The sequence below is a fragment of the Bufo bufo genome, chromosome 6 (genome assembly GCF_905171765.1).
Source record: "Bufo bufo chromosome 6, aBufBuf1.1, whole genome shotgun sequence".
NCBI classification, from domain to species: domain Eukaryota; kingdom Metazoa; phylum Chordata; class Amphibia; order Anura; family Bufonidae; genus Bufo; species Bufo bufo.
In genome coordinates, this window is record NC_053394.1 from 170,786,321 (window position 1) to 170,809,203 (window position 22,883).

Consider the following 22,883-nt stretch of genomic DNA (forward strand, 5'->3'; position numbering starts at 1 on the left):
TCGAGTCTCTCCACTACTATTTGTTGGGGAGAAAATTCTGCCTGGTGACCGACCACTCCCTTCTCAAGTTGATGAGCCAGGCCAAAGACAGGAATGCCCTGGTCACCAGATGGTTTTTGTCTCTGCAGAACTTTAAGTTCTTTGTAGAACACAGAGCAGGCCGGTTCCAGGGAAACACAGATGTCCTGTCCCGGGTGCATTGTCTGGCGTGTGTCCACCCCCTCAGTGTTGAACAAAGGGGGGTATGTGACATAATGAGGGGTTGTGTCTGGCAAGGCAGGTATTTTCCTCCCAGCATGTGTGGCTGGGCTGGTTTCCAGCCAGGTGAGGTCATATACCGGACTGGAGTTTAAGTGCCGATCCGGGTTTTGGCAGCACCTGGCTGTCCTTAAATAGGCAGCTGGGCTCAGCAGAGATGTCTCTGTTTTGGGGATCTGAGGCCTTGTGCCGTGCTGGAAGAAAAAGGCCCCCTAATGCCTGCTGTGGACTACTGGAGGCAGAACTGCCAGCAAGGTGACTTGTGTTATATGAACTTTCCATTGTATGTAAATTAACACCAAGACTGCAAAGTTACGTACTATTTTGTGCAATTGCCTTCAAGTTTGAATAAACACAAGTTAAGAACTTGTATTTTGCCTCTGTACTGCGCCCGCTTACCCTATCTACAAGAGCGAAACCCCACAATACGTACATGTCCCCTCACAGTACACAATACAACTCCCTCAGCCCCAACATACAGAACATGTGAGTTGTACTGTGCACTATCTTGTCCTTGTCCGTGTTCCTCAGATGCAGTGCCCTCTTACTCAGGGCATGGAACAGCAGGCACAGGTCCACGCTCTGCCTCTCCCCAGCCATCCATGAGCTGCTGGAGGACAAACCTGGGCTCAGCTGTTCAAGAAATTATCTGTACAAATGATGCTCCAGCAGTAATGAAAACTTATAATGTATAGGGGGTTATAATGTATGGAGGGTTATGGGGCCTATATGATAATGGTCTGGATAGTTATATTGTATGATGGGGGTATATTATATAGGGGGATTGTATGGTGGATTATATTGTATGGGCTCACAGCATGTCTTTCTCAATAGCCTCTTACCATAGCCAGCCCATATCACTGTTTGCGTCCCAAGTACCTGTCTGGAGTGGAGCCGCATGAGGTGGAGCAGCGCACCAACATTAAGAGATAGATGGCACTGGCTTTGAGACCTGCATAACTTGTCTTCCTGATGCTAGCATCAGGACCTTATGAGCGTCTACCACTCGCAATGCCTTTAGGGTGCCTTCACACATGGCAGATTTTGTGGCAGAAAATGATGTGACTGAAAATCAGTTCCATTCACCTTAATGGGGCTTGCAGAAATTCATGTGCTCAAATGAATGGAACTGATTTTCAGTCACAGAATTTTCTGCCACAAAATCTGCCATGTGTGAAGGCACCCTTACTCAGCTAGTTTAACAAGCACAGGCCCGGGCCGCTTGCCATATTGCTAGTCAGGGCCTGACACCCAGCTGTAATGGATAACAGACAGCATACCTCCCAACCGTCCCGGATCCGTCAGGACAGTCCCGGATTGCAGTTGCTGTCTCACTGTCGCGGTACGAGGGAGCTATGTCCCACTTTCTGGCAGGTGTCCCGATTTCCATAGGAAGCAGATACAGTTGCCTGTGTATTATGATGAAGCAGGCATCAGCTCCCTGCTTCATCATTCCTCCCCCCTGGCGGCTCTCCACACATCTTGTCTGTGCGGGGGCGGCCCGTAGTCAGCCTCGTCTCCGCCTCTTCCACAGACCAGAGCAGCCGATGTCCTACTGCTGCTGCTAGGAACAAGGTGAGTATGTGGTGTTGATCTTTTTTACTTTATGTTAGGGGCACATTGTGAGGGGCATATTACTGGGGGCACAGCTGGGTATATTACTGGGGGGACATAACAGGGCATATTACTGGGGGGACATAACAGGGCATATTACTGGGGGCACAGCTGGACATATCACTGGGGGCACATAACTGGACATATTATGGGGGGAACAGCTGGGCATATTACTGGGGGCACAGATGGGTATATTACTGGGGGCACAGCTGGGCATATTACTGTGGGCACAGATGGGCATATTACTGGAGGCACATAACTGGGCATATTACTTGGGGCACAGCTGGGCATATTACTTGGGGCACAGCTGGACATATTACTGGGGGCATAGCTTGACATATTACTAGGGGCACAACTGGGCATATTACTGGGGGCACATAACATAACTGAACATATTACTGGAGGCACATAACTGGACATGCTACTGGGGGAACAGCTGGGCATTTTACTGGGGGCACATAACTGGGCATATTACCTGGGGCACAGCTGGGCATATTACAGGTGGCACATAACTGGGCATATTACTGGGGGCACAGCTGGACATATTTCTGGGGGCATAGCTGGGCATATTACTGGGGACACAGCTGGGCATATTACTGGAGGCACATGACTGGGCATATTACTGGAGGCACAGCTGGGCATATTACTGGGGGCACATAACAGAGCATATTACTGGGGGCACAGCAGGGCATATTAATAGGGGGTACAAAACAGGTCATATTACTGGGGGCACAGCTGGACATATTACTGAGGGCACAGCTGGGCATATTACTGGGGGCACAGCTATACATATTTCTGGGGGCACTGCTGGGCATAATATTGTGGGAACAGCTGGTCATATTACTGGGGCCACTTCTGGACATATTAATGGGGGAACAGCTGGGCATAATTCTGTGAGGGGGCACATTGTGGGCATAAATACTGTTAGGTGGCATGTAGGGGGAATAATTACTATGTGGGGGTATTAAGAGGACTGGTTGGGATTAGGTGCATAGTTGTGTTTTGAGCGAAGTTAGAGGCGCCTGTTATTCTGCAAGTTGGAAAAAGTGTGGAAGAAATTTGCCGCGTACGATGTGTCCCTTTTTGTTTATTTAGAAAGTTGGGAGATATGCATTATGGTCTGGACCTGCCTGCCACTGTGGGCCCCATAGCAGCTACTGCAGCAGTGGTTACGCTCCTGTGTATAAATCACTACCTTAAAAATGCCCCTTTAGTGTTTTAAAATTGGAGCTCTCACTGTAAGTTCACCCTGGGTAAGAAAACTTTCACTGTGGACACTGCTCAATAAAAACCACCAAATGATCATCAATGGTCCAGAGGGAACAGAATAATAATTACTACCCTGACTTGGATCAGTTGACATTGTCTATGCATAATCTTTATCAAGTTACTCACCAAGCAGACGTTAGGTTTAGATTGAGCCGCAATGGTCAGAGCTCCTGCGATAATGTACTGTAAAAAAAAACTTCTAGTTAAAATCATTAGATAAGTTTACATCTGTTCAATATGGCCAGAACAAAAGAGTATAAAGAATTATCAAAAACCAACATCACATTCTACAAAAACTGGTGTCCCAATATATGTAAATAAACTCTTAACTAGTGTTAACTACGGTGCTCGGGTGCTCGAAGGGCTCGGGCTGAACACATCGGGATGTTCGACCGAGCACCCGAGTATAATAGAAGTCAATGGGAGAACCCGAGCAGTAAACCAGGTACCCCCTGCTCTGAAGAGGGCAGGGTGCCTGGTTCATAGGAAACAGTCAGAAATTGATGGAAACACCACTGAAATGGTTCTGGAACAGCATGGGGGGATGTCTGGATGCATCTTGTACTCGCAGGTCGCTGCTGGGAACGATGTTGTCTGAATAGTATGCCACTTTTACAGACAAAAATACGCACACAAAAAAAAAATCTATTTTAGAGGAAAAATTGTTAGGAAACATTCTTTCCTGTATATTTATTTGTATATAAAGTGCAAGTGCTGCCAAAAATTACAAAGAACAGGCACTCTGATACAACCTGTATATCACATAAAGGAGAGCCTCATTCACATTGTGCTACAATTGTTCATGTAGTGGGACTCCTACACTCATAAAGCTTATGCACTAAGTGAAAGGGCTGCCAAAAATTACAAGGAACCGGCACTCCAATACACCCTTTGTTACACATAAAGCAGGGCATCATACACAGCCTTGAAAATTGATGACCTGATTGATCACCTGCTAGTGACCCTCAAAAACATTTGTAGCAAGGGCCTGCTGATCTGACCATCTAAAACATTATGGCCGAGGGCCTGCTGCCGCTTTGGTGACTCTAGATAACATGGAGACGAACGCACATCCCCGTGACGGCGACTATCCATTCAGATGTCTGCCCTATCAACTTTCGATGTTATTTTCAGCCCAAACCATGTAGACCATGGGTGATGGGGGAATCGTGGTTCGATTCCGAAGAGGGAGCCTGAGAAACAGCTATGGCTACCACATCCAAGAAGCAAGGAAGCATGCGCGCAAATGACCTATTAGGTATAATTAGGTGAGGGCCTGCAGGTGAGCTGACCCTGTAAAATATTTTAGGTGCGGGCCTGCTGGTGAGCTGACCATGTAAAAGATTGTAGATCAAGGCCTGCTGGTAAGCTGACCCTGTAAAAAATTATATGCAAGGGCCTTCAGATGAGCTGACCCTGCAACACATTATATGCGAGGGCATGCAGGTTAGCTGACCCTCTAAAAAATTAAATGCGAGGGCCTTCAGGTGAGCTGACCCTGTAAAAGATTTGAGGTGCGGGCCTGCTGGTGAGCTGACCCTCTAGAAGATTTGAGGTGCGGGTCTGCAGGTGAGCTGACCCTCTAAAAAATTTAATGTGAGGGCCTTCAGGTGAGCTGACCCTGTAAAAGATTTGAGGTGCAAGCCTGCGGGTGAGCTGACCCTGTAAAAGATTTGAGGTGCGGGCCTCCTGGTGAGCTGACCCTGCAAAAGATTTTATGTGTGGGCCTGCTGGTGAGCTTACCCAGTAAAAGATTGTAGGTGTAGGCATGCTGGTGAGATGACCCTCGAAAAAATTATATGCAAGAGCCTGAAGGTGAGCTGACCCTCTAAAATATTGTAGGTGAGGGCCTGCTGGTGAGCTGACCCTGTAAAAAATTATATGCGAGGGCCTGCAGCTGACCTGACCCTCTAAAAAATTATATGCGAGGGCCTGCAGCTCAGCTGACCTCTAAAGAATTATATGCGAGGGCCTGCATATGAGCTGACCCTGTAAAAAATTATAGGCGAAGGGCATATATACGAGGGCATGATATGTGACGAATAAGCATGTTGATATAATGGAAAAGGAGGAGGACGAGAAAAGGAAGATTCAACCATATACCCTTGTTTGTGTTGGAAGGGGTGCATGGGAATACAGTGTATTCAGTACATTATAAACAATACATTTAAAGTGCCTTTATGTTCAGACACTTTCCTCTGGTGGAGTCGAGAAGTCATGGACAATCCAGGTCTTGTTCATTTTTATAAGAGTCAACCTGTCAGCATTTTCAGGTTACAGGCGGATGTGCTTATCAGTTATTATGCCCCCAGCAGCACTAAATACCCGCTCCAACAAAACGCTGGCGGCAGGGCAGGCCAGCACCTCCAAGGCGTAGAGCACCAGTTCGTGCCACGTGTCCAGCTTTGACACCCAGTAGTTGTAAGGCACTGAGGGATTATTGAGGATGCTGACACGGTCTGCTATGTACTCCTTCACCATCTTCCAAAAATTTTCTCTCCTTGTGACACTAGGCCACGCATCAAGGTGAGGGTGCTGGCGGGGTTTCATGAAACTGTCCCAGGCTTTGGAGAGTGCTGCCCTGCCTCTGTTGGAACTGCTATGTGTTCCCCTTGTCTCCCTTCCTTGGTTGGCCAAGGAACTACGGACTGTGCCGCCAGAGTTGTCAGATGGAAATTTTTGGAGCAAATTTTCAACAAGGATCTTCTGGTATTGCACCATTTTGCTTGTCCTCTTCACCAGAGGAATGAGAAATAAGAAGTTCTCTTTGTAGCAGGAGTCGAGAAGGGTGAACAACCAGTAATCGGTGTTGTCTAAAATGCTTATAATGCGCAGGTCGCGAGAAAGGCAGCCTAACATGAAGTGAGCCATGTGTGCCAGAGTACCAACAGGCAAGACTTCGCTGTCGTCATCAGGAGGATCACTCTCAATCTCCTCATCCTCTTCCTCCTTTTCTGCCAACCCACGCTGAACAGATGGAATTAAACTTCCATGGGTACTACCCTCTGTAGCGGAGGCAACCATCTCCTGCTCCTCCTCCTCTTCATTGTCCAATTCGCACTGAGAAAATGAACTGAGGGTGGTCTGGCTATCACCCTGTGTAATGTCTTCCCCCATTTCCACCTCTTCCACATGCTAAGCGTCGTCCTTAATTGTGAGCAGCGAGCATTTGAGTAGACACAGAAGTGGGATGGTTACGCTGATAAAAGCGTTATCGCCACTTACATCTGTGTTGATTCCTTAAAGTTTCTTAAAACCTCACAGAGGTCATACATCCATGCCCACTCCTCGCTTGTGAATAGCGGAAGCTGACTGGAAAGGCGACGACCATGTTGCAGCTGGTATTCCACTACTGCCCTCTGCTGCTTACAAAGGCTGGCCAACATGTGAAACGTCGAATTCCATCATGTGATCGAGTCACACAACAGCCGGAGAGCTGGCAATTTCAAGCGCTGCTGCAGCGTTGACAGACCGGCCGAAGCTGTCGGTGACTTGCGGAAATGTGCACACATGCAGCGCACCTTCACCAGTAGCTCAGGCCATATGGGGTAGGTTTTGAGAAACCGCTGAACCACAAGGTTGAACACGTGGGCTAGGCTAGGCATGGGATGTGTCTGAGCTTGCCGAGCTCCAAAGCCGCCACCAAGTTATGGCCATTATCAGACGCAACCATGCCTGGTTGTAGGTTGAGTGGTGAGAGCCATAGCTCAGTCTGGTCTCTAATCCCCTGCCACAGCTCTGCGGCGGTGTGCTGTTTGTCCCCTAAGCATATCAGCTTCAGCACGGCCTGTTGCCGCTTCCCCACTGCAGTGCTACACTGCTACCAGCTACCAACTGATGACTGACTTACGCGGATAATTCAGAGGTGGAGGAGGAGGCGGAGGAGGAGAAGTGGGGGTTAGAGCCACTAACGTAGGTGCTGGCGGAAACCCTGATTGATGTTGGCCAACTGCAGCATGTGACCCAGCCTCTATTTAAGCTGGAGTCACATAGCGCCGCCCGTCACTCTGCTCCGATTAGTGTAGTGATAGGGTGCAGCTGCTGTGAGGGAGAGATCAGGGAGGAATCTTATGAAGAACTGCTTCTTTACTCAGCGATCTACAGCAAATGTGTTTTGTGGGTGCGGTGCACAATTGTTTTAAGCCTGCCCTGAGCCAACTACTACTGAAAACGAACTTTTTTTCCTTCAGTTAGTCAATACATAATCGGCAGCCATTTTATGCAACGATAGTGCACCAGCACAGGATATCTGCATGTCTGCAAGTCCAGAAATACTGCTCTGAGACACTGGGGTTAAAAAAAACCTCTGTTTTATATACAGGGAGTGCAGAATTATTAGGCAAATGAGTATTTTGACCACATCATCCTCTTTATGCATGTTGTCTTACTCCAAGCTGTATAGGCTCGAAAGCCTACTACCAATTAAGCATATTAGGTGATGTGCATCTCTGTAATGAGAAGGGGTGTGGTCTAATGACATCAACACCCTATATCAGGTGTGCATAATTATTAGGCAACTTCCTTTCCTTTGGCAAAATGGGTCAAAAGAAGGACTTGACAGGCTCAGAAAAGTCAAAAATAGTGAGATATCTTGCAAAGGGATGCAGCACTCTTAAAATTGCAAAGCTTCTGAAGCGTGATCATCGAACAATCAAGCGTTTCATTCAAAATAGTCAACAGGGTCGCAAGAAGCGTGTGGAAAAACCAAGGCGCAAAATAACTGCCCATGAACTGAGAAAAGTCAAGCGTGCAGCTGCCAAGATGACACTTGCCACCAGTTTGGCCATATTTCAGAGCTGCAACATCACTGGAGTGCCCAAAAGCACAAGGTGTGCAATACTCAGAGACATGGCCAAGGTAAGAAAGGCTGAAAGACGACCACCACTGAACAAGACACACAAGGTGAAACGTCAAGACTGGGCCAAGAAATATCTCAAGACTGATTTTTCTAAGGTTTTATGGACTGATGAAATGAGAGTGAGTCTTGATGGGCCATATGGATGGGCCCGTGGCTGGATTGGTAAAGGGCAGAGAGCTCCAGTCCGACTCAGATGCCAGCAAGGTGGAGGTGGAGTACTGGTTTGGGCTGGTATCATCAAAGATGAGCTTGTGGGGCCTTTTCGGGTTGAGGATGGAGTCAAGCTCAACTCCGAGTCCTACTGCCAGTTTCTGGAAGACACCTTCTTCAAGCAGTGGTACAGGAAGAAGTCTGCATCCTTCAAGAAAAACATGATTTTCATGCAGGACAATGCTCCATCACACGCGTCCAAGTACTCCACAGCGTGGCTGGCAAGAAAGGGTATAAAAGAAGAAAATCTAATGACATGGACTCCTTGTTCACCTGATCTGAACCCCATTGAGAACCTGTGGTCCATCATCAAATGTGAGATTTACAAGGAGGGAAAACAGTACACCTCTCTGAACAGTGTCTGGGAGGCTGTGGTTGCTGCTGCACGCAATGTTGATGGTGAACAGATCAAAACACTGACAGAATCCATGGATGGCAGGGTTTTGAGTGTCCTTGCAAAGAAAGCTGGCTATATTGGTCACTGATTTGTTTTTGTTTTGTTTATGAATGTCAGAAATGTATATTTGTGAATGTTGAGATGTTATATTGGTTTCACTGGTAAAAATAAATAATTGAAATGGGTATATATTTGTTTTTTGTTAAGTTGCCTAATAATTATGCACAGTAATAGTCACCTGCACACACAGATATCCCCCTAAAATAGCTAAAACTAAAAACAAACTAAAAACTACTTCCAAAAATATTCAGCTTTGATATTAATTAGTTTTTTGGGTTCATTGAGAACATGGTTGTTGTTCAATAATAAAATTAATCCTCAAAAATACAACTTGCCTAATAATTCTGCACTCCCTGTAGTGCACATCTAGGATTGTCGCTGCATAAGTGACTGTTCAATTTAGGCCAGAAATACGGCTTTGGCATACTGGGGCATACTGGGTGAATAAAAAACCTCTGTTTCATATAGTGCACATCTAGGATTATAGGTGCATAAGTGAGTGTTACATTTAGGCCAGAAATACGGCTTGGGCATACTGGGGCATACTGGGTGAAAAAACAACAACTCTGTTTCATATAGTGCACATCTAGGATTATAGGTGCATAAGGGACTGTTCATTTTAGGCCAGAAATATGGCTTTCGCATACCGGGGTGGAAGACAATGCAGGGGACGATGAGGTCCTAGACCCCACATGGAATGAAGGTCGTGCCACTGACTTTCAGAGTTCGGAGGAAGAGGCAGTAGTGATACCGAGCCAACAGCGTAGCAAAAGAGGGAGCAGGGTGCAAAAGCAGAGCAGCCGTCGCCAAAACAGTTCGCCTGCTACTGGCCACCGCCACCAGGGACCGAGCACATCAAAGGCAGCTTCAAGGAGTTCCCTGGCATGGCACTTCTTCACACAATGTGCTGACGACAAGACCCGAGTGGTTTGCAAGCTGTGCCATCAGGCGGAGGAAGAGGCCGAGGCAGCAGCAGAAGAGGAAGCAGGAGGGGCCTGGTCCCTTTCTTGGTTTTGAAGGTGCTTACTCCACTGCAGCCAGTGTCTCGCATGTAGATGCCTGGTCATGCAGGTTGTGCTAAGGTTCAGAACGTTCTGAACCTTAGCACAACCTGCATGACCAGGCATCTACATGCGAGACACGGGCTGCAGTGGAGTAAGCATCTTCAAAACCAAGAAAGGGCTCAGGCCCCTCCTGCTCCCTCTTCTGCTGCTGCCTCGGCCTCTTCCTCCGCCTCTGGAGGAATGTTGGCACCTGCTGCCCAGCAAACAGAGCATGTGCCACCAACACCACCACCTCTGTCACCAAGCATCTCCACCATGTCACACGGAAGCGTTCAGCTCTCCATCTCACAAACCTTGGAGAGAAAGCGTAAATTCCCACCTAGCCATCCTCGATCTCTGGCCCTGAATGCCAGCATTTCTAAACTAATGGTGTAACGGTCACGTCCACACACACACAGGGGGAAGGGTAGTGACCACTGCGCTCCACCCTCACCCCTGGCCCTGCCTACTTGCCTCACGAGTCCTGATGACAGGGGACAACTGGACGGCAATCCCTAACTTAGGATATGTGCAGGGAAGACAGACAAGACAAAATACGGAACATGAACGGACCGGGTCAGAACCAAGAGAGCTACGCAGTACAACGGATTAAGCAAAGAATGGTCAGGAGAAGCCGGGGTCAAATACCAGGAGAGTAGCGAAGTACAAGAGGAGTCCTAAGAGAGTAGTCAGGTGGGAGCCGAGGTCACAATACCAGGATGTATGCGCAGTACAGGAGGAGCAGGCAGAGGATCGTCAGGGAACAGGATCAGGTAAATATTCAGTAGTCCAACAAATAGCCAGGAACCTAGAAATTAACAGGCAACCTGTAGCCAGCAGGCTGCCTGTATTTATAGTGGGGAGTGTGGGTCATGTGACGTGGCCAGCATCACATGACCGACAGACCAACCAGTCGAGCACCGAGTGATCAGCTCGGCGCTCAAGGCAGACTAGGAGCAGGGAGCCACCCAGCTAGTAAAGCCGCCCTGGGAATGAGGTCAAACACAGAACCTCACTCCAAAAGCTAAGCAACAGTTCTGCGGGCAATGGGGGACCGAGTGCACCTTCGGAACCCCGTGACAGTACCCCCCCTTTTACGAGGGGCCACCGGACCCAAGACTTCAGGCGATGGCTTTTCAGGGTGTTCTAAATGAAATTTACGAACCAGTCTAGGAGCATGAACCTCCCTGGCAGGTACCCAAGATCTCTCTTCAGGTCCATACCCCTTCCAGTAAATCAGATACTGCAAGGAGTTACGCACCTTCCTGACATCCACTATTTTAGACAGGACATACTCGACAGCATCATTAACAAGAACCGGCGGAGGCGAGGCTTTCGATGGTACTACCGGTTCAAAATATTTTTTAAGTAGAGATTTATGGAACACATTATGAATGTGGAATGACTCGGGCAGCTCCAACCTAAATGATACCGGGTTAATCACCTCCGTGATCTTATATGGTCCAATAAAACGAGGAGCAAATTTTCTAGAAGCTACCTTGAGAGATAGATTCTTCGAGGACAACCATACTTTATCCCCAACCTGAAAGTTCACCCCCCTTGAACTTCTCCTATCGGCCTTGAGTTTTTGAGAACTTTGAGCCTTTTCTAGATTCGATTGAATCCGGGCCCAAACTGTGCACAGTTCGGAGGAGAGTTTATCAGCTTCAGGGTTAGAGGAGGAGACGGACGACCCAGAATGAAAACGGGGATGAAAACCATGGTTACAAAAGAAAGGGGAGACCCCAGCAGAAGAATTGACACGGTTATTCAGAGCAAATTCAGCCAACGGAAGGAATTTGACCCATAATTGCTGGTCATCAGCAACATACAACCTCAGGAATTGTTCCACAGACTGATTAAGGCGTTCAGTCTGCCCATTACTCTCAGGATAGTAGGCAGAAGAAAAAGACAACAAAATTTTACATCTTTGACAGAAGGCCCTCCAGAATTTGGACACAAACTGCACACCCCTGTCCGAAACAATATTTTCCGGGATGCCATGTAAACGAACAATCTCTCTCACAAAAATAGACGCCAGGGTTTTAGCATTCGGAAGTTTAGACAGGGGAATGAAATGAACCATCTTGCTAAACCTATCGACCACTACCCAAACCACAGTCTTACCCTCCGCCAGCGGTAGGTCAGTTATAAAGTCCATCGAGATATGGGACCAGGGTCTACTTGGAATGGGTAGGGGTCGTAGGTTACCAGCAGGGCGAGTCCTAGGTGTCTTAGACCTGGCACAAACCTCACAGGCTGACACGTAGGACTTGACATCCCTGGTCAGAGTGGGCCACCAATAAGATCTAGAAACCAGATCCTTAGTGCCCTCAATACCCGGATATCCACAAAAGGCAGAATCGTGACACTCACCTAACAGCTGGAGACGAAATTGTACGGGAACAAACAACTTATCTGTTGGGGTGGATGCCGGTGCCAGATGTTGTTCAGCCTTAATGCGAGCCGAGATATCCTGGGTTAGAGCCGCTAAGAAGATGTTTGCTGGTAGGATGGATTCAGGCGGCGTCTCAGTGGGTTGAAAAGCATGGAAGCTCCGAGATAATGCGTCTGCCTTCACATTTTTACTTCCCGGCCTGAACGTAATGGAGAAATCAAAACGGGTAAAAAACAGAGCCCATCGGGCTTGTCGGGGATTCAACCTCTTAGCGGACTCGAGAAACATTAGGTTTTTATGGTCAGTGACAACAGTTACTCGATGCCTTGCCCCCTCCAAAAAATGTCTCCACTCCTCAAATGCCCATTTAATGGCCAACAGCTCCCTATTCCCTATGTCGTAGTTTCTCTCCGTGGGAGAGAATTTCCTAGAGAAGAAGGCACACGGTCTCAGGTTAGTGAGGCTAGCAGGACCTTGTGAAAGGACTGCTCCTGCGCCGTCCTCGGACGCATCCACCTCCACAATAAAGGGTCTCTCCTGATCAGGCTGGATCAGAATGGGAGCGCTACTAAATGCCTTTTTTAATGTTTCAAATGAAGAAATGGCCTTGGTAGACCAATTCTCCAAATCCGCCCCTTTCTTAGTAAGGTCGGTCAATGGCTTAGCAATTACAGAAAAATTCATGATAAATTTACGGTAGTAATTGGCGAAACCCAAAAACCGTTGTAAAGCCTTTAAGGATGAAGGCCTTACCCATTCCTTAATTGCTAAAACCTTACCAGGATCCATCTTAAAGGCGTGAGGAGTCAAAACATGCCCTAGAAACAGTATCTCCTGTACACCAAAGACACATTTCTCTTGCTTAGCGGATAGCTGGTTCTCCCTCAACACCTCTAATACTTGTTTGACATGGGACACATAAGATTCGAAATCAGGAGAGAATATCAAAATGTCGTCAAGATAGACAATAATAAATTTACCTAAGAACTCCCTAAGAATATCGTTCATTAAGTTTTGGAACACAGCTGGGGCATTGCTGAGTCCAAAAGGCATCACCTGATATTCAAAGTGTCCTATCGGAGTATTGAACGCTGTCTTCCATTCGTCTCCCTCCTTGATTCGGATTAGATTGTATGCCCCTTTCAGGTCAATCTTGGAAAACCAGGTTGCCCCCAAAACCTGGTTAAATAAATCCGGAATCAATGGGAGAGAGTATCTATTTTGGACAGTGATTTTATTTAATCTCCGGTAATCAATACAAGGCCTAAGACCACCATCCTTCTTTTTAACAAAGAAAAACCCTGCTCCCATAGGAGAGACTGAAGGTCTAATATGCCCTTTAGCAAGGCTCTCCTTAATATAATCTTCCATAGCCTTGCGTTCGGACCCTGAAAGATTATAAATTCGACCTTTAGGAAATTCGGCACCCTCAATTAGCTCTATGGCGCAATCATAAGGTCTATGGGGGGGGTAGAACCTCTGGAGTAAGGGACGAGAACACATCAGAATATTCCTTAATAACAGAGGGTAATGTATTAGACCTTACTGAAACCCCAGCCTGGACCACGGACAAGCATGAGTCACACTTAGGTCCCCATTTCACCAACTCTCCTTTGGACCAATCAATTGTGGGGTTATGTAAACGGAGCCAAGGCAACCCTAGTACCACCTCAACCGGTAGGTTCTCCAGGACTAGAAGAGAACATCTCTCAGAGTGGCACACACCCACGGACAGAGAAATTTCAGAGGTACATGACCTCACCGTACCACCAATCAGGGGAGTAGCATCAATAGCCATGACATGGATAGGTGTAGGTAAAGCAAACATTGGAATACCCAATTTACAAGCAAACTCAAAGTCAATAAAGCTGGCCACTGAACCGGAGTCAATAAAGGCCTTACCCGGCCACTTATTAACCCCCAGAGAAATTGTTATGGGTACCAAAAGCTTACCTTTAGAAAAATCAGGGTGTACCTGGTCTTTAGGTTGTCTTGGTTTAGAAGACTTGGCAGAGAGGTCCCTCTTAGGACACTTGTTGATCCAATGGCCAGGATCTCCACAGTAGAAGCACTCTCCGCGTCTGCGACGAAGATTACCCCGGGTCATGCCAACCTGCATGGGTTCCTCGGTGGAGACCTCAGTGTTGTCCCTGGAAAAGGCCTCTGGCTGGACCACCATCTGAGAACAGAACTGTCGTTCTTGTCGTCTCTCTCTAACTCGTCTGTCAAGTCGGACAACTAGGGTCATCATCTCCTCTAAGGTCTCAGGAATTTGGTAATTGAGCAATAGATCTTTTAAATTATCAGATAGACCAGACCTAAACTGACTCTTCAGGGCTGGTTCATTCCATCCTGAGGGGACACACCACCGTCTGAATTGGGTGCAATACTCCTCCGCAGGGAGATGGCCCTGAACCAGTGCCCTAAGAGCTGTCTCGGCTACCAGGGCCCTGTCTGGTTCGTCATAGAGGGTACCAAGGGCCTGAAAAAAAACATCCACAGAAGTTAGACAACTGGCCCCAGGAGGTAACGAAAATGCCCAGTCCTGGGGATCACCCTGTAGTAGAGAAATGATAATCCCCACGCGTTGGCTCTCGGGACCGGAGGACACGGGGTGCAAATGGAAGTAGAGTTTGCAATTCTCCTTAAAGGAGAGAAACCTCTTCCGGTCTCCAGAAAAGGGTTCTGGGAGCTTGATCTGGGGTTCAAAATATGGACTGGAGGACAGAGGAGTGGAAGAACCTTGCCCTAACTCACAAGAACGGAGTTTCCCTCCTAGCTCCTGCACCCTCTGTGTCAAGTTAGAGACATGGTCAGTCAGGGTAGTAAGAGGATTCATGATACAGTGGTTATTGGGCCTGTTAATCTGTAACGGTCACGTCCACACACACACAGGGGGAAGGGTAGTGACCACTGCGCTCCACCCTCACCCCTGGCCCTGCCTACTTGCCTCACGAGTCCTGATGACAGGGGACAACTGGACGGCAATCCCTAACTTAGGATATGTGCAGGGAAGACAGACAAGACAAAATACGGAACATGAACGGACCGGGTCAGAACCAAGAGAGCTACGCAGTAAAACGGATTAAGCAAAGAATGGTCAGGAGAAGCCGGGGTCAAATACCAGGAGAGTAGCGAAGTACAAGAGGAGTCCTAAGAGAGTAGTCAGGTGGGAGCCGAGGTCACAATACCAGGATGTATGCGCAGTACAGGAGGAGCAGGCAGAGGATCGTCAGGGAACAGGATCAGGTAAATATTCAGTAGTCCAACAAATAGCCAGGAACCTAGAAATTAACAGGCAACCTGTAGCCAGCAGGCTGCCTGTATTTATAGTGGGGAGTGAGGGTCATGTGACGTGGCCAGCATCACATGACCGACAGACCAACCAGTCGAGCACCGAGTGATCAGCTCGGCGCTCAAGGCAGACTAGGAGCAGGGAGCCACCCAGCTAGTAAAGCCGCCCTGGGAATGAGGTCAAACACAGAACCTCACTCCAAAAGCTAAGCAACAGTTCTGCGGGCAATGGGGGAACGAGTGCACCTTTGGAACCCTGTGACAAATGGCCTTTGAAATGCTGTCATTCAGGCTGGTGGAGATGGACAGCTTCAAACAGCTCATGTCGCTTGCTGTCCCATAGTACGTCGTTCCCAGTCACCACTACTTCTCCAGGAGAGCCGTGCCCTCCTTGCACAACCAAGTATCAGATAAAATCAAGTGTGCACTGCGCAACGCCATCTGTGGCAAGGTTCACCTAACCACAGATACGTGGACCAGTAAGCACGGCCAGGGACGCTATATCTCCCTAACTGCACACTGGGTAAATGTAGTGGCGGCTGGGCCCCAGGCGGAGAGCTCTTTGGCGCACGTTCTTCAGCCGCCAAGGATCGCAGGGCATCATTCTTTGCCTCCTGTGGCCTCCTCTTCCTACTCGGCTTCCTCCTCCTCTTCTACCTCCTCCTCATCCAGTCAGCGACAGACTATCACCACCAACTTCAGCACAGCCAGGGGTAAACGTCGACAGGCCATTCTGAAACTGATGTGTTTGGGGGACAGGCCCCACACCGCGCAGGAGTTGTGGCGGGGTATAGAACAACAGACTGACGAGTGGTTGCTGCCAGTGAGCCTCAAGCCCGGCCTGGTGGTGTGCGATAATGGGCGAAATCTCGTTGCAACTCTGGGACTAGCCGTTTTGACGCACATCCCTTGCTTGGCGCATGTGCTGAATTTGGTGGTACAGAAATTCATTCACAACTACCCCGACATGTCAAAGCTGCTGCATAAAGTGCAGGCCGTCTGTGCGCGCTTCCAGCGTTCTCATCCTGCCGCCGCTCGGCTGTCTGCTCTACAGCGTAACTTCGGCCTTCCAGCTCACCGCCTCATATGCGACGTGCCCAGCAGGTGAAACTCCACCTTGCACATGCTGGAGAGACTGTGCGAGCAGCAGCAGGCCATAGTGGAGTTTCAGCTGCAGCACGCTCGTGTGAGTCGCACTGCGGAACAGGACCACTTCACCACCAATGACTGGGCCACCATGCAAGACCTGTGTGCCCTGTTGCGCTGTTTCGAGTACTCCACCAACATGACCAGTGGCGATGACACAGTTATCAGCGTTACAATACCACTTCTATGTCTCCTTGAGAAAACACTTAGGGCGATGATGGAAGAGGTTGTGGCCCAGGATGAGGAGGAGGAGGAGGAAGAGGGGTCATTTCTAACACTTTCAGGCCAGTCTTTTAGAAGTGGCTCAGAGGGAGTTTTTTTGCAACAGCAGAGGCCAGGTACAAATTTGGCCAGCCAGGGCCCACTACTGGAGGACGAGGAGGATGAGGATGAAGCATGCTCACAGCGGGGTGGCACCCAAAGCAGCTCGGGCCCATCACTAGTGCGTGCACGGCAGGAGGCGTCATTACAGACAGACGCAGCCGCCTGTCCACTGCCAACGTGGACAAGCTCTTGTTAATTAAAATGAATCAGGCCTGGATCCCACAAGACTTGTCTGTACCTTGTGCAGAATCGACAGTTCTAACAGCTTCAACCATCCATCCTTGTACTCAAGTGCACTTATTCCTTTTTTTTTTTTTATATGCCCCAATATTTTGGGGGATACCCCTATGTAAAAATGCTAAATAACACACATCTGTGTTGGCTACCTATTCCTCCTTCTCCGCCGCTTCCACCTAGACCGCCACATGAGCCTACAACGCCACATCCACCCATTCACCGCCTCCTCAACCTCTTCCTCCTAATTCATTCCTAATTTTTATTTTTTTTAAGGTCTTTTATGTTTTTTAAATTAATTTCCCTATCCACATTTGTTTGCAGAGCATTTGCCATGCTCTTAAGCACATTTTGCTGCCTTTTGCAGCCCTCTAGCTCTTTCAAGGACTATTTTAGAGCCATTTTAGTGGCCAAAAGTTCGGGTCCCCATTGACTTCAATGGGGTTCGGGTTCGGGTTCAAGTTAGGGTCAAGTTCGGGTCCCGAACCCGAACTTTTTTTCCACATTCGGCCGAACCTGCCGAACCCGAACATCCAGGTGTCCACTCTACTCTAGCTGCGGACACCGTCTACGGAAATAGTACACTGGATGTCACTGATATTTTAGGGATGCGCACACTTTAAACAGGAGATATGCCGCGGATAATTTAACTGTCCGCAGGAGACGAGGTCTACGGAAAAAGTGCACTGGATTTCACTGATATTTTAGGGATGCACACACTTTAATCAGGAGATGTGGCGCGGATAATTTAACTGTCAGCAGCGGACACCGTCTACGGAAAAAGAGCACTGGATGTCACTGATATTTTAGGGATGCGCACATTTTAAACAGGAGATACACCGTGGATAATTTAACTGTCCGCAGGAGACAAAGTCTATGGAAAAAGTGCATTGGATTTCACTGATATTTTAGGGATGCGCACAATTTACACAGGCGATGTGGCGCGAATAATTTTACTGTCTGCAGCGGCCTATTACACAGTATTTTGCTCAGGATGCGCTAAAAATATGCACAGCTCTCCCTTACACTGAGCAATCAGCGCAGGTTGCGCTACAAACATATATTGCTGCTGTCACACACAATATTCCTTACAAGGACTTTTGGGTCTATGAAATGTTTTTGTAGAAAAATTTAATTCAATTACACTCCCTACACTCTCTGTCCCTTCCTATGCTCAGCTCTCCCTGACTTAGAACACGCATCATTGGGTGCTATATAGCACCTGATGACACGTTCCAGCCAGCCAATCACTGTAATGCCAGTAGCCAGCATGGCTACTGGCACTACAGTGAGGGCACTACTTACCTGCACGTTTATTGGCTTCTTAGCAGCCGCAAGACATGCGGGGAGGAGACTCGAGCATTGTGCTCAAGCACATGCGGTATTCGGCCGAGTACCGCCATGTGCCGAGCATAGCGATGCTCGAGCCAAACTGGTATTCGGCCGAGCATGCTCGCTCAACACTACTCTTAACATCAGCCCTTAAAGTGGTTGTCTCACTTTAGCAAATGGCATTTATCATGTAGAGTAAGGTAAAGGGGTTTTCTGGGTTCAGAGCTTAACCCAGACATAGCCACATTTTCACCCAGGCAACCCTCTGATATTAGCATTAGTGAATTTCATGCTCCGATGCTCTCCCTTGCCCTGCGCTAAATTGCTCAGGACAAGTTTTTTGTTTGTTTATGTTCTAAAACTGCTAGACGGAGGCTCTGATGGGTGGGGTTTAGCACTACCCTAGCCGTTTTACAAGCTAGGGCAGCGCTAAAGTCTGCCCATTAGTGCTGGTGACGTCAAGGCCTCCGACCAGCAGTCCCTATAGAAAGGCTGGAACGTAGATCTCCTAAAAAAAGCCTTTACCCTGAACAATTCAGCACAGGGCAAAGGAGAGCAAAGGATCATGAAATGCTCCAATGCTATATTTAGGCGGCTGCCTGGGTGAAAATGTGGGTATGTTGGTTAACCCCTTTAATACAAGGCACTAATGTATTGTGATTGTCCATATTGTCTCCTTTGCTGGCTTGATTTATTTTTCCAACACATTATATACTGCCGTTTCCAGGGGTTCCAGCCACCGCTGCAGTGCAGATACAAAGTGGCCGAGACCGGAGCTGCTGCATACGTGTGCCTATGTGCGCTTCCCACTGTGCCAGCCAACATAAAGGCTGGTGCCTTTTCCTATAGTGTGGAAGCACGGCCACCACTGCTGGATTGCAGGATGGTTATAATCTCTGGAAACAAGCAATGTATAATGTGATGGAAAAAATTTATCACAATATGTTAGTAAGTTCCTTGTATTACTGCTGTCTACATGATAAAGGTCATTTGCTGAAGTGAGACAACCCCTTTAAGTCACAGTCAAGTATCAATTGCCACCATGAGGTCAGACTAATGAAGGAGTTGTCCATAACTTAAATATTGATGACCTTTCCTCAGTTAATTGGATTGGTGGGGGTTCGACTCCAAGCATCTCTGATGATCAGCTGTTGAAAAGGACTGTGGCACTCAGGCAAGTGCTGAGGCCTCTTTACCCGGGCCTATGATATCACATCCATTAGTCATCCATGGTTTTTCTGCAGGTCAGCACCATTATAGTGAAAGAGATTGAACTGCAATACCAAGTGCAGCTGCTACACATTGTATGGTGCTGTGTTTGGTATAGAATGAAGAGGTTGCAATGCTTCCCCAAGTGTCACAGGTCAACAACTGATCAGCAGGGGTGATGGGAATCAGACCCGGATCAATTTGATATTGATGACCTATCCTAAGGATAGTCCATGAATATTTAAACCCTGAAAAACCCTTTAAAACATGCCCTTACCATATTAAAGGGGTTGTTCACCTTTGGTTACTGTTTCTTCAGACCCCTTAGCAAGTCCAGACTACCAATGGTAATCATACTTACCAGATCCCTGCCGCTGAGTTCTGACTCCATCACTGCCCAGACACTTGAACAAGGCCTGGATCTTCCGTGTCAACATTTGGTTTGTCCTGGGTCACGTGACCGCTGCACCAAATGACTGGCCACAACGGTCACGTCTCACCCATGTGGCAGGTCACTGAGTCACATGCAGCCGTTGGCTGTAGCAGTCACGTGACCCATGTCAAACCAGATGCTGACCCAGGACAACCAGGGACCTGAAGAGCTGGTTGTGCAACGTTGTAGCCAGAACCCAGTGGTGGGGTCAAGTAAGAATATTTACAGTCACGGGTCCGGTCATGCTGGGGCTCTGAAGAAACAGTCCCCAAGAGTGTATAAATCCTTGAAGGAGGTCATAAAGGTGGTTGCCAACTTGGGATACCTCTCTATTTGCCAGAACATAAAGCCTCCAACAAAGAACAGATCTTACTTTGGTGAAATTGGCCTAGTAAGGCATTACTGTACATGGTCCATATGGACTGGTGGCTGGTTCATGCAGTTTTATATCTACCACCTTATTTTGTTAAGGTGGCTGGACTATTGTACAAACAAGATTGCAAGCTCTTGTGAGCAGGGCCCTCACTGTTCTTGTTTTAATTGTTGACTTGTTTGTTGCTAATGTATGATTCTGTTTTTACATGAACCTCTGGATTATAAAGCGCTGCGGAATATGTTGGTGCTATATAAATAAAGATTATTATTATATTCATGTGAATGGGCACTGTGAAATACTACAGCTTCTATTGATATATAAGTAAAATCACCTAGATCATGGATGGCCAACCTGCAGCTCTCCAGCTGTTGTAAAACTACAATTCCCACCATGCCCTGCTGTAGGCTGATAGTTGTAGACAGTCTGGGCATGCTGGGAGTTGTAGTTTTGCAACAGCTGGAGAGCCGCAGGTTGGCCATCCCTGACATAGATAATCCCATAGCAATTAATTCATTTCCAGGCTGATTTTACTTAAAAAACGGGTGTCATAGTGAGACTGCCCCACTTAAGGAGGACGTCAGTTCTCCTGACATGTTTATTTTTGTAAATACTTTTGCATCTTCAAGGAGTTATACTCCACCTTCGTTATGAGAGGTTCTCTTCATACTGAATACCACAGCAGTAAATAACAAAGAGTAATAGTCCACTATGGTACAACAAAAATAAACTATCACATTTTTCTGTTCCTACTCAACTGTAGATTCAGCATGAATTGGTACTAAGAAAGTTACACTTTGGCATCTATTGCTAAGGAGCAATTGCTGATGATTCATTGCGCAAAATGACTATTCATAAAGTTCATAATAATCATCTAGCTCAATATTCAATTAATTATTTAGTTTTATCTGTGAGGACTCTGGCATCTGTGATAACTTTAGGAGCCACACCCTAGAATGTTCATGAAGTACCTGATATTCAATATATATTTGTATTACTTGTAAGTACAGTTAACAGGTAATGCTGTCTTACAACAGTACCTCCAGGTTCACAAGGTAAGGACTACTATAACCTGAGTCACCTAAAATTAAAGCTATTTATAACTGTACCAAACCTCAGATATTTGGCTAAATCACATGACCACGGAGCAATAATACCCACCTGTTGTAGATTTATTTTGATATAATACATTACAGTATAGAAATGAAGGTACTTACAAAAATTGTCCCCCAAAAAGGAATACCACTTGGTAATGTGATGGTCAAACTTGTGAAACCCAAACCAATTCCCAAGCCAATCTCCAAGATGGAGGAAACAATCAATACAATCTAAAAAAAAGAAGGAAAAAAAAAGATGTTAAATTTTAGCCAACACCACCTATTTTTGCATATAGTAAGCCAGGACTTTATCCGGCCAAACCACTATGCATTGCTGTGCTGAGAGGATTGCTATGCCGACCAGCCAAGGGCCAGCTGGTCAACTTATCAGTGTGACAGAAAACCGAGCCAAACCCAGAGCTAGGCAGGGGATTTAAGACTGCTAATTCCTGATTAACTTGACTTTAATTTTGTTTATATCAGGACTTTATATTCTGTGATATCCTATTGACTTTCCTGGCGAACTGACTACTGACTTGTTTCTGAATTAACCCTGTGGCTGCTGCTCCTTCTTATTCTTATATTGACTCTCCTGGTAACTGATCTTCTTCTGTCTTTGGATTAACTACTTGTTTACTGCATCGGCTGTGTCTGTCTCTCCTGGTTTTATCCTGCTTGCTGACTTCTCTGTGTACCTCCTTTGTCATTCTGGAAGGGCTGGCACTACTGTGCCTGCACCAGGCTTCTGTTACCGACTCCCCAAATATAACCTAGGTCCTTAGTAGCAAAGTCCATCAAGCCTTGCAGCGAGCTGTGATGAAGAACCTAGGGTTATCCTTAGCTTCCTACCACTTGGAGTGGTTTGAGAAGACTGACACAGTATTGGGGCTCACTGGTTGTGGTCCGGATGGTGACCTTAGTACTTCCTAACACAATCTCTGTTTTGTGTCATTATCAATTTGTGTAGATCAACCAGTAGGGAAGCCATATGTGACTAACTGGTCCCTTACTGGTCCCTCTGTATTTAGCAAGTATTATGTAAAAACATTTCAACATCTTAGCACCCCGGTCAGAACCATACTGGTCATTCAAACAACTGATACTTATCTATTAGGTTAGAACCATATGTCAGTCTCCGTATTGGCACAACTCTCACATTAGAATATTGACCACTTCCACACTTTGTGAAGACATTTTTATCTTTAATAACTAATATGGCTCAAAGCCTGCTGTAGCTTTGAATGTGGCTTTTAAATGGTCGCTGTACTTTCACACAACTTTGTATAACTCAATAGCACAGGTGACTATAAGAAACTCTGCAACATATACTAGCC

The 22,883-nt window shown here is 47.1% G+C and overlaps 1 protein-coding gene across 1 annotated transcript in view; it reads right to left on the minus strand.

Annotated features, from left to right (window-relative positions):
- The window catches only part of LOC121003058 (membrane-spanning 4-domains subfamily A member 4A-like), a 210,344-nt gene that overhangs the window by 68,139 nt on the left and 119,322 nt on the right, over positions 1–22,883 (minus strand). Inside the window, exons 3-4 of the mRNA XM_040434612.1 lie at positions 21,670–21,780; positions 3,268–3,324 (exon numbers count right to left, since the gene is read on the minus strand). Coding sequence (XP_040290546.1) covers positions 3,268–3,324; positions 21,670–21,780 — 168 coding nt within the window. The remainder of the gene's footprint in view (positions 1–3,267; positions 3,325–21,669; positions 21,781–22,883) is intronic.